This window comes from Bos taurus, chromosome 28 (assembly GCF_002263795.3).
Source record: "Bos taurus isolate L1 Dominette 01449 registration number 42190680 breed Hereford chromosome 28, ARS-UCD2.0, whole genome shotgun sequence".
NCBI lineage: Eukaryota > Metazoa > Chordata > Mammalia > Artiodactyla > Bovidae > Bos > Bos taurus.
Window position 1 is genome coordinate 10077103 of NC_037355.1, and position 13195 is coordinate 10090297.

The 13195-nt window shown below is 35.8% G+C and overlaps 1 protein-coding gene across 7 annotated transcripts in view; it reads left to right on the plus strand.

The window, feature by feature from the left end:
* Window positions 1-13195, plus strand: part of RYR2 (ryanodine receptor 2) — an 827636-nt gene that overhangs the window by 385755 nt on the left and 428686 nt on the right. For all 7 annotated transcript variants that reach the window (XM_059882653.1, XM_059882647.1, XM_059882648.1 and 4 more), the window contains one exon: window positions 4918-5074. In XM_059882653.1, the coding sequence (XP_059738636.1) occupies window positions 4918-5074 (157 nt within the window). The remainder of the gene's footprint in view (window positions 1-4917; window positions 5075-13195) is intronic.

Consider the following 13195-nt stretch of genomic DNA (forward strand, 5'->3'; position numbering starts at 1 on the left):
CTTGATATTTTGAGATTAATGATTAAAATAGTTTAGTGGTCTTCAGGGTTTTTTTTTTGCTTATGTACTCTGTGTAATAATTTCAAAAACTTTGTATTTCCTTGAACATTGCTAGGCTCAACATAGAATTTTTTTCATTATCAGTTTAAATAGATGCATAGAATATAACTTACAGTGTATTGTAAGTAGTGACATTTTAAGATAACATGGGTAAACTACTCTCATAAAAATATCCCATTGACCTTGTGTACTGCTGCAATTTAATACCCATCTTTATTTATTTAAAAATGCTTGAACATGGTCTCTTTAACAGTGAAAAAATATGTTGTTCATCTTTCTCATTGAAATCATATTAGTTTATTCTCCCATGACACAATTTTACCCCAATGAGATTTTTTATGATTGATTTTCTGCTCACTCTATCTACTCCTACTCAACAAAAATATGCATGTAAATTAAATTTATTTCTATATTTTCTCTGATTGTAAGTATGCAACTTTTAAAAAGTGCTCTATATTAATCTGTTAGTTATCAATTAATTGATAATACTAGGTTTCTTTCTATATAAATTCACAGTTGCTCAAACTCACTGAAATATTAAAACTGATAAATCTTGAACTTAAAAGTAAAATTTTATGGATAGTGAATTTATTAATGGGATGGAAATAGAAGAGATGACTTATAAAGCAAAAGAAAGAAAGCTCATAGCCTTTATGTGCTTCATAAATTATATAGAGAATCTAGGGAAAGGAATTCCAAATATATACATATATTTCTGTAATTTGCCTTGTGTATTATTAAAAATGACAGCTTAATTAGAGATGAAATAGGGCCTTTATAAAACAGATTTCAGATGTTTTTTCACATTTGTAGATCTACCTACCCTTCATGATTGTGTACTTAAATTATTTTGTTTTTTTTTTTTTTCTTGAGGAAGCCAGGTCCTAAATCTGTCTATTGCTTATTTAAAAAAAAAAAAATGGATAAGAGCTCTTGAAAGCCTGACGAGACTTCCTTTTCATTGTCAGCAATGTTATTGATGAGCTATAATTACAGAAATACTTTTGAAAGTATCCGAATGGATTTCTTCATTGAAGTTTTTTTTTAAAGATTTGGTTGCATCTCTGACCTCCTTTGGCATCACTGTAAATATATAAATTAGATTGCATTTAATTAGCATGTGTTCTTTTTATATTCAGTGGTCACATTATTTTCTTTTACTTTGAAAGTGATATTCAAATTACTGCTTCTATGTATAACAGAACTGTATTCCAAAGGTCAATGTTTATATTGTAATCTTTGGGATACCATATGGTTTTTTTCTCCAGTGAGATGCCAAACTATATATTTGTTACAATTTATGTAGTCCAGTAATTATATATTTTATATTGCAATCTCATACAAATAACATTGTGTCAAAAGTTTTTCAGTATCATTAACTTTTTAATGAAGTAAGCTTTAATTTGGGGAATCAAATGTAATAGAAAACACATTCCTGTATTATACCCCAATGCAAAGTTTAAGACTATTATATGTAGGATATATATTGGCTTCTGTAATAGAAATGATTACTGCAATTATAATACACATTATGTATACTTACAATTCTACTTTATTTTTTTTTAATTTTATTTTATTTTTAAACTTTACATAATTGTATTAGTTTTACCAAATATCAAAATGAATCCATCACAGGTATACATGTGCTCCCCATCCTGAACCCTCCTCCCTCCTCCTTCCCCATACCATCCCTCTGGGTCGTCCCAGTGCTGTAGCCCCAAGCATCCAGTATCGTGCATTGAACCTGGACTGGCATCTCGTTTCATACATGATATTTTACATGTTTCAATGCCATTCTCCCAAATCTTCCCACCCTCTCCCTCTCCCACAGAGTCCATAAGACTGTTCCATACAATTCTACTTTATCTTACAAATTTTTTTAATAATTAACATCCTCATTCTTTTGAGATATTTACAAGTAAATGTAGATAATACCTTGGGAACAGTTGTCTAATATAACATAGGAAACTAGTTTATATAACTACTATATTTCGACTGTTTCCAGTTTTTACTGAAATATTAGTTTCTTGCCCTTGATTCTCCTGGCCTTGTCCTCTTTTCTTTTGGACTATGGACACATGAGATGAGCTAATTTGAGCGCTTGTGAGCTAAAGAAAATGTGCTTAGACTTCATAATGTTTGAGAATTGGGCAAGTTCATTCCAATTATAACAGAATTCCCTTGGTGGATTGAGAAGTGTGCTTATGTGTATGAAACCTATGAGATTTGAGCCCAAATAGATTTGAACATGGTATTCAGAATACTGTCTAGAAGTTCTGGTGAAAAGTATGTCTTTGGACATACTTACGGACTATTTGAAAATGAAGTTGTTTTCTCTAGTTAGGATGAGTCATTATTTGATAAAATTTTCAAATGCTCCTTGAAATAATGGAATGGTATTAAAAATAATTGCTTTTTTATAGCATCTGCTAATAGTATACTTAATTTTATGAGGGGAATACACAAAACTTTTCTATTACCAGAGTAGAAATGCTTTAACATGCTATTGTTGGTAAACAAACTTAAATTTCATTTTTAAGGCACTACTGTGTTATTATCAGGATTTATTGGTACATGGTTATTATTTTAGTAGGAGGACTTATCCAAAGTAATTATCTTTATAAACATTTCCATGTAAAACTTGAACTTATTACAGTATCATTCTAGTATTAACTTTCCAGGCTAATGCTTAAGGTTAAGAAAAAATCCAGGTTAGGGAAACAGCATTCAGTTCAGTTCAATCGTTCAGTCATGTCCGACTCTTTGTGACCCCATGAACCGCAGCACGCCAGGCCTCCCTGTCCATCACCAACTCCTGGAGTTTACCCAGACTCATGTCCATTGAGTCGGTGATGCCATCCAACCATCTCATCCTCTGTCGTCCCCTTCTCCTCCTGCCCTCAATCTCTCCCAGCATTAGTGTCTTTTCAAATGAGTCAGCTCTTTGCATCAGGTGGCCAAAGTATTGGAGTTTTCAGCGTCAGAATCAGTCCTTCCAGTGAACGCTCAGCACTGTTTTCCTTTAGGATGGACTGGTTGGATCTCCACGCAGTCCAAGGGACTCTCAAGAGTCTTCTCCAACACCACAGTTTAGAAACATCAATTCTTCAGTGCTCCGCTTTGTTTATAGTTCAACAACAGCATAAAATTGACTTAAAGATAATTTATTGAAACAAAATTGGCATTAATAAATCTACTGCAAATCTAAAAAAAAATAAAAATAGTGTGCGTAATTTATAGAATCTAAAAGTTTTTAATGATTCTGTATGAAAAGAAGTCTATTAACTAATAAATCATAGTTCAGTTCAGTTCAGTCGCTCAGTCATGTCCGAGTCTTTGCGACCCCATGAATTGCAGCACGTCAGGCTGGAATCCTCGAATATTTACTTTTTATCGGTTTGATTCGTTTTGTAGTGGTAAGAGCTTCTACTGTAATTATCTTTTAAACATTTATGCTTGTGTGTCTTGTGTTTCATTTTCTGTTTGCCATTGGCATGTGAAGCTTCATGACATAGTACATTCTTTTTAGAGTATATCTTACTCATTGTAAAGTAATCAACTGTATCCTCTTTATGGGCTTCCCAGGTGGCTCAGTAGTAAAGAACCTGCCTGCCAAGCAGGAGGTGTGAGTTTGATCCCTGGCTCAGGAAGATTCCCTAGAGAAGGAAGTGACAGTCCACTCCAGTAGTCTTGCCTGGGAAATTCTATGGACAGAGGAGCCTGGCGGGTTACTGTCCATGGGATCGCAAATGAGTTGGACATGACTTAATAACTCCATAACAACAATAATATCTCCTTTATACTTTTTGCCTTGAATTTTAATTTGTCTGATAGCAATTTTACCATCATTATTTTTTCTTGGCTTTATGGGCACGGTGATTCTTTTTTATTTTTACTTTATTGAAAAAAAAAGTATTTGATTTCTAGCACATTTCTTATCATTGATAAGAGGCTATCCTTGCTTTGCACGCTAGCATGATAACTCTAAGTCTCTATTACTGGAACCTTCTTTCCACTCTTTATCATAGTGAGGACAAGGTTCTGTTCTGTACAGCTTTCAGTTAACACAGTTCTGTACAATGTGAGAATGGTCTGTATCTTCATTTTTCTTTTCTTCTCTATCTGAAATCCACTATTTTTAAAAGCAGATTTTGATGATCACAACTTTGCTTTTTATCTTTTTTATGCAACTTTAGTTTGCATTTTCTGTGTTTTGCATTTAATTTTTCTTGCCTTTTTTTCTCTTGACCACTATTCAAATTTAGTTTCTTCGTCTCTTTTGTTCCTTGGTTTTTATTGACATCATTGTTCCATATTATTAAAATTTAAAGCATAGGATGAGATTTCTTTTTTTCAGATAAATATCTAATTCAATTTGTATATATGAATTCCAGTTTAACATAATTAGGCATTGACTTTAATACCACTTGCCTGAAATCTGTTCAAATCCAACAAAAAACTAGTCAGTCCTAGTTTATGAGTTTAAAGTGTCATTTTAATCTCATAATGTCTTTATTTGTGACTGGTGATTAGAAATTAACTCAAAACACAAGTTCTTAGTCATCTTAGTAGTGTTTGGTGTGGATAGTATTACAGTTAATGTCAGAAGACCTTGAGATAACTTTTGCTTCTACTTATTATTATCTACATGACATTGAATATTACCTATAACCATTCCAAATAACCATTCTGTTATTTGTGAAATAAAAATATACCACCATCATAAGGTTTTTGGAAACACTCAAGAAAACAGTATATGTCAAACCTCCTTGTTCATTGTCCGACACATACATTTTAATTGTTGTTTCTCCTGTCATTCTGTTTGCTATTGGATCAAGTCTTAACATTTTTTATTAGGTGGAGTGGAAGCCACATAAGGTGGGGACAACCTTTTCGACTACGCCATGTCACAACAGGAAAATACTTGAGTCTCATGGAAGACAAAAGCCTTCTACTCATGGACAAAGAAAAAGCTGATGTCAAATCAACTGCATTTACCTTCCGATCTTCCAAGGTAAGACCGAGATATAATTTTGGATTTCCCACTGCATTTCCTTTGATGTTAGAAATACAAAGGAAAATGATGTATGTTTTACACAAATTTCTAAATTCCCAGTTTCTCGTCTATTCATTCCTCTTCAGTCAAACCCATTTCCTAAACCACTAAAACCTGCCCAGGTGTTTCACTTGGTTTATCGTTCTTTGGTTATTTTCATGTAGCATATCCATCCAACTCCTTTTAGTTTTCTTAGGCATTGACAATGCAGTAAGCACAGACCTTGTGCTGCTGTTGCATAACACTGTAAGGGGCACATCAGCAGACCCTTTTCCTCACCGGCTCGATTACACATGTGCTCTTACATACAGACCTTTCTTCTTACGTCTCTTGAATCCTATGTAAGGACAAAATATCTAAGAATGTCCTTAGCTCTTTCACGAGAATTCCTCTGAAGTAGATGTTGAGTAGAATAGATAAAATAAGTGCACATCAAAGTCAGGTTGAAATGCTGGTGCACAGTTAGACTCTCTCAGTGCCTAATGTGTGTGTGTGTGTGTGTGAGCTGAGTCATGTCTGACTCTTTGTAGTCCTATAGACTGTAGCTGAGTTGTGTCTGACTTTTTGTGGCCCCATAGACTGAAGCTGAGTCATGTCTGACTTTTTGTGGCCCCATAGACTGTAGTCCACCAGGCTCCTTTGTCTATGGAAATCTCCAGGCAAGAATAATGGAGTGGATTGCCATTTCCTGCTTCAAGGGATCTTCTCAACCCAGGGATCAAACCTGTGTCTCTTATCTGGGTCTCTTACATCTCCTGCATTGGCAGATGGGTTCTTAAGAGATTCCCAGCTCACCAATCCCAGCATGCAGTGGATTGCTAACCATGCCTCAGCAAAACAGCACATATCCTGAATAGTCACGTGTCTCAGGAATAGCTGAAAATCACTTGTTCACTTGACACATGCCAAGTGTCTGTTGCGTGCCTTTTTAAGATAACTGTATATTTCTGTCCTTAATTTAATGATTATTGTGAAATTTGGTCATTGTGTTAGAAACGGTATTGAATTACTGGTTAGCTTTGTCCCAGAGGTGCATATGCCCGTGTTACAGATAAAGGTATGTTTGAACAAGACCAGAAGTAACTCTGAAAAGCTGGTAGCCTGAGTTTACATCCCTAATGCCGTGCTGTTAGTTCTCTTCCTTTGGAAGACACAGAATGGTGGATGATGCTTCTGATTTGATGAGTTCTCCCAAGTTTTCCAGGAACGACAGCCAGTGTAGGTCCCTATTCATTCTGGTGGAAACAGACAAGGCTGGTCAGTTCCAGTGGATAATCTGAGACAGGATCAGCATTTGTAGTTGTTATTGGGACTCACGGGGGAGCTCTGAAGTGGGGAGAGCTTGGGTGGACTTCAGATGGGCAGTTAGTTGCTCCTTGTCTCTGTAGTTGGAGTGTGCAGTTGATCACATTGTGAACAGACTTGGTGCCAGTGGGCTTCTTCCTCAAGACTTGGGAATTTACTAGTTTGTCCACTGATAATCCCTCAGTCCAGAAAGACAAAAAATTCAACCTGCCAAAGATGATCAGTTATCTGATGGTGAAAGCCCTTTTCAAGAAAAAAAGATGGCAGAAAATTGGAAAAGTGCAAAGAAATGCATGACATCCCAGCAAAATATATCTTCTGAAATAAAATCCCAGAGAAGGGGAAAAATATGAACAGGCATATCACATTGAAATAATATTAGAAATTTTTTCAAGACATGGGATTTAAAAGGTAAATATATATCTAACAAAAACTGGAGGCGAAAGACAAAAAGTAAAGGGTGCTCTGATTACTTCCAGTAAAACAGAGATAAGTCAAATAATATTTTCTAAAAATTTCAAAATCGAGTAACAAGATATTTCTGAGTAAAAAGCCAAACATTCAACTGTAATAAAATTTACTGAACTAAGGTAGTGGAAGAAAGGGAAGTCTAAAAGAAGGGAAGTGGACATTTATTCACCCAGAACGTATGAGGGCTCACTTGATCTCAACTAGGGGTAGGGAAGATGCTGATAGTCCATGCCTTCCTAAATCTTGTTGAGGGCACTGGGAAGCAGGGACCCCTTCTTCCCTAAATCCTTCACCTTTTAAAGATGATAATTGCTACCATTCTGTGATTCTCGGTAAGTCTACAATTTGATCTGAGTGTTTTCCATAAGTGATCTCACTGAGAAACAGGATCCCCATTTTACAGATGGAAAAACTAAAGGCAGGAGAGATGAGTCACTTGCCCACCTTCTACGGATAGTCACTTAGCTGGGTGTATAGAAGAGCTGGTAAACATGAGGTTATCTGGGTTATCTGGGTAAACATGAGGTTATCTGCTCCAAACCACTACCCAGGGTGGGTTTCAATAACCAGGCCTGATCTCCAGGTCTGGAACCCTGGACTGGCTAGTCACTCATTCACCCCCAAGGCTGTCAGAGTTCCCCAGGACCTCATGTAGTAAAGCACTCTCCTACCCGCTCTACAGGCTCCCAGGCAGCTGCCTGACACTATTGTCTAATTGTGGTCTCCTCAGTTCCTGTTACTGCTGGAGAAATCTGAAATTCATTTTTCTCTTTTCATTATTTCTGTAACAATCACATTCCTATAGTCTTCAGAAATCCTATTTTACTATAGAAAGCTGAATACCTCCACAATCTTTCTCTTTTCATTCTTTCTACTATAACAGTCCTACTTCTCCAGGAGGTAAATGAATGCCTCTAGCTTTTTTAGGCTCCAAAATCACTGCAGATGGTGACTGCAGCCATGAAATTAAAAGACGCTTATTCCTTGGCAGGAAAGTTATGACCAACCTAGATAACATATTCAAAAGCAGAGACATTACTTTGTCAACAAAGGTCTGTCTAGTCAAAGCTATGGTTTTTCCAGTGGTCATGTATGGATATGAGATTTGAACTATAAGAAAGCTGAGCACCGAACAATTGATGCTTTTGAACTGTGGTGTTGGAGAAGACTCTTGGAGAGTCCCTTGGACTGCGTGGAGATCCAACCAGTCCATCCTAAAGGACATCAGTCCTGGGTGTTCATTGGAAGGACTGATGTTGAAGCTGAAACTCCAATACTTTGGCCACCTGATGTGAAGAGCTGACTCATTTGAAAGACCCTGATGCTTGGAAAGATTGAAGGCAGGAGAAGAAGGGGACAACAGAGGATGAGATGGTTGGATGGCATCACTGCCTCAATGGACATGAGTTTGAGTAAACTCCGGGAGTTGGTGATGGAGATGGAGTCCTGGTGTACTGCATGCAGTCCATGGAGTTGCAAAGAGTTGGACATGACTGAGCGACTGAACTGAACTGAACTGAGCAAAGCAGGGGCTGGGTTATTCCAGTGGAAATGCAAATACGAAACAGACACATATATTAACATTAAAAATGTCTTGCATACATGCCTCCATTGATCTAGCAACATTCTATATAAGTGCATTTTAAATGAGAGGGGTTTTCTTATAGAAATAAAATAAAACTGTGCACATTACCTTTATCATTCCTTGCCATGGGGGAAAAAAAAACCTGGTAAAGACTCAAATGTTTAACAAATATTAATAGAGTTGGTAACTTAGTGGCATTAGCCATGAGAATATGTTGATTTGGAAAGATATCCATCATAATATTGTTGAGTGAAAAAAAGCAAATTATAAAGCAATTTTAAAATCTTACTTTTTTTTTAACTGAAGAAAAAGACCCCAGTGTGTGTGTTTGTATATGACAATATGTTAGATGTGAAAAATCTGTACTAATCTTTTAATTTTGACTGCTTTAGAAAGATCAAAATGGAGGAGGCAGGAGAGAGAAGAAAGGATTGGGAGGTTGAGATTAGCAAATGCAAACTATTATGTAGAGAATGGATAAACAACAAGGTCTTACTGTACAACAGGGAACTATATTTAATATCCTGTGATAAACCATAATGGAAAAGAATTTGAGAAAAAAATGTGCATATATGTGAAACTGTATCATTTTGCTGTACAGTGAGAATTAGTACAACATTGTAAATCAACTCTACTTCAATAAAATATAAAAAATAAACCTAAAAAACCGATCAAAAGGGAAGATATATGAGAATATGAGTGCAAGGGGAACATTTTTATTTAACTTAAAAAAAATCTCTGGTTGTTTTGACTGTTATGATAGCCATTTTTCCTCTGTAACAAAAAAAATCAGTTAAAAAATTCAACCATTGTATTGACATACTTGGACATAAGTTTTGTGCACATTTTAAATTTCTTTCTTCATGGGGAGACCTCGAAGCAGAAATACTGACTCAAAAGCCATGAATATTTTTAAAATCTCAAAACAGTTTTCGCACAAGGCAATAGCTTTTGAAACATTTCCCCATAAATATCTCTGCTTTTGTTCTGTCAGTGTTATAATTTACATATGAAGAATTTTTACTGACCAGATTCTTCTATGGTCTCTGCTCAGAGGTTCTGTTTCTGGCTTTTGGTGATTTTATACTGTCATAGCTGACATTGAAAGCACAGGGAACTGGAATTTCAATATTGCCTTTTAATGAACTGTTGGCATGCATATGTGTGTGCTAAGTTGCTTCAGTCATGTTTGACTCTCTGCAACCCCGTGGACTGTAGCCTTCGAGGCTCCTCTGTCCATGGGATTCTCCAGGCAAGAATACTGGAGTTAGTTTCTAAGTCCTCCTCCAGGGGATCTTCCCAATCCAGGGATCATACTGAGGTCTCTTAAGTCTCCTGCACTGGCATGTGGGTTCTTTACCCCTAGCACCACCTGGAAAACCCAATGAACTGTTTGATTTCTCTAAAATGGGCCTCCTGTATGGAGCCCACATTCATGGAACCACTCTAATACACAGGTTGCTAATAACACACTATCAATTTGTATATAACATGGTTGAGAGTCATGAAAACAGGTGAAATCAAGGAAAACATTTTATTTTTTAATTTATTGTATTGAAGTATAGTTGACTTAGTGTTATATTGTGCTGTACAGCAAAATGATTCAGTTGCTCATGTCATATACATTAGTTTTAATATTCTTTTCCATTATGATTTATGGAATGAAGTTCCTTGCGCTACACAGTAGGACTTTATTGTTTGTCCATCCTATATTTAATAGTTTGCACTTGCTAATCCCAAACTACCATTTCATCCCTCCCCCACCCCTCCCCCTTGGCAACTATAAGTTTGTCTCTGTGTCTGTGAGTCTGTTTCTGTCCCATAAATAAGTTCATTTGTATCATATTTTAGATTCCACATGTAAGTAATATCATATGGTATTTGACTTTCTCTTTCTGACTTACTTCTCTTAGTATGATAATCTCTAGGGCCATCCATGTTGCTGCAAATGGCATTCATTGTTTTTATGGCTGAGTAGTATTCCATTGTGTGTGTGTGTGTGTGTGTGCGTACCACATCTTCTTTGTCCATTCAACTGTTGCAGGACATTTGGGTAGTTTCCATATCTTGGCTATTGTGAACAGTGTTGCTATGAAAATAGGAGTCCCTGTATCTTTTTGAATTAGAGTTTTTCTGGATAAATACCCAGAAGTGGGATTGCTGGATGCTATGATAACTCTGGGGGCTTCCCTGGTGGCTCAGCAGTAAAGAATCCATCTGCAATGCAGGAGATGCGGGTTCAATCCCTGGGTCGGGAAGATCCCTTAGAGGAGGGCACAGCAACCCACTCCAGTATTCTTGCCTGGAGAATCCCATGGACAGAGTAGCCTGGCAGGCTATAGTCCATAGGGTCTCAAAGAATGGGTTGTGTCTGAAGCAATTGAGCACATGGAAACTCTATTTTTAATTTTTTGGGGAAATCTTATTTTTAAAATCACAGAATTTTCATTTTAAAATCACTGACAGATAAGGTAATAAAGTGTTTTCTATGAAGTCAAGACAGTAAGTCTGTTATTTTTAAAATTACTTTGTTCTATTATATATAATGTGTAATCATTATAGAAGATTTTAAAAAGAAATAATGCAAAAATATGGGAGGGGTAAATTAAAATTGTGTACTATCCATCACTCAGAAACAACTATTGAGTGTATGTATTTCAGTCTTTAACAACTATATACATATTTTTATACTGCTGCTGCTGTCGCTTCAGTCATGTCTGACTCTGTGCGACCCCATAGACAGCAGCCCACCAAGCTCCACCGTCCCCAGGATTCTCCAGGCAAGAACACTGGATTGGGTTGCCATTTCCTTCTCCAATGCATGAAAGTGAAAAGTGAAAGTGAAGCCGCTCAGTCCTGTCCGACTCAAAAAAAAAAAAAAAAATATATATATATATATATTTATACTAATAAGCCTAATTATTAAAATTAAAAATTATTCATGATGAAAGGTGCAGCTGCATGATAAAAAAGCATTGAACTTAGAACTAACTAAAATAGAGTAAAAGTACAGTTCATAGTTATAGATGATATAATATGTTTTTAAAATAAAATACTGTTTTTATACTGTTAACGTTTTAGAGAAGATGATATAGGCAAAGGATTTCTTTCATCCTTTTGTTAAGCATCATACTTGGTCATGGTCCCTGGCCTTTGAATAAATAATCACGTTTTCTTAAAGGTGTATCTCATTCTTGTTTTCCCTTAATGCCACTGACAAGCTGAAAATGCTTGCTATATTTTTTACGTATTTTTGCTATACTATATCCAATGAAAATAATGAGTACTTATATTTCTGGAAGGCAAAGATATGTGTGTAAGATATTTCTTTGATTCTTGGTGTACTTTGAGTATACAATTAATAAATGACTATTGGTTGACACAGTCACTATGTTGTAAGCCAAATTTTTATTACTGGTGAAAAATTAAACCTTTTTTAGAACAGTTGAAAATGCCAACTTTTTCTTAGAATAAAGGGTATGGTTTTAGAAACTCTGAAGTGAAAATCACCTCTTAAGGACCCTTATTTTACATTAGCGTTCCCTTACCTATGATTGTGTGAAACTGCTTTGAAAGTATATTCTTAAAACATATATATATATGTTTTTTTTTTTAAGAAAACATTAAGATCATTCTGAGCTTCCCTCATAACTCAGTTGGTAAAGAATCCACCTGTGATGTAGGAGACCCCAGTTCAATTCCTGGGTCAGGAAGATCTGCTGGAGAAGGGATAGGCTACCCACTCCAGTATTCTTGGACTTCCCTTGTGGCTCAGAATCCACTTGCAATGTGGGAGACCTGGGTTCGATCCCTAGGTTGGGAACATCCCCTGGAGAAGGGAAAGCCTACCCACTCCAGTATACTGGCCTGGAGAATTCCATGGACTGTATAGTCCGTGGGGTCCCAAAGAGTTCGACATGACTGAGCGACTTTCACTTCACTTCACTTCAAGATCATTCTTACTTAAAATTTTGAGAACAGCTTTAAAAACCTGTTCTGCTATTTAATATAAGCAGCGATTTTTAAAATTGTCATTGGGATATCTTTGTACTAATGTGAATACTCACTAGCCATTCTCATATTCAGGATTTGCAGAATAATCAACAATTGTTGATGATTGGATATATTCAGAATAAACACAATAAAGTGAAAGACAATTTATATCACTGATGTTGTCCCTTTTCCCCCCTCAGCTTTAGGGAGATATAACTGACATTTAATAATGTGTGAAAATAAGATTTACAATGTGATGTTTTGATGCACATATATATTGTGAAATCCTTGGTCTTTTTTTTAAAGAAAGCATTTTATATCATGAAAAATTCAGTTTGATTCATGCAGGTTTTCATAGACCTTTTCTTCATTTTCTCTACTCCTAGAATTTTAAACCGTTACATTAGTGTATTGAAATGTCAGTTTTTATCATAAGGTAGGTTGACAATTACCCTGTATTACACTGCCCCCAAGATGTCATTTTTTTTTTTTTAGCTTAAAATACCACTGAAATATTCCTCTGTGGGTGATTTTATCCAGTCTTTTTCCTTTCATGAACCATGAATAGAAACCTTTGGCTATTGAAATGATGGAATACCAACCTCAAATAAGACTTCCAATGAGATTACAAGGATTATGGAGCAAATTGTAAAAATAGAACAAAATATTTTTAGGACATAGTTTTAGCATGTTTTTATTTGAGATTTTTATTCTTGGCTCAAAAA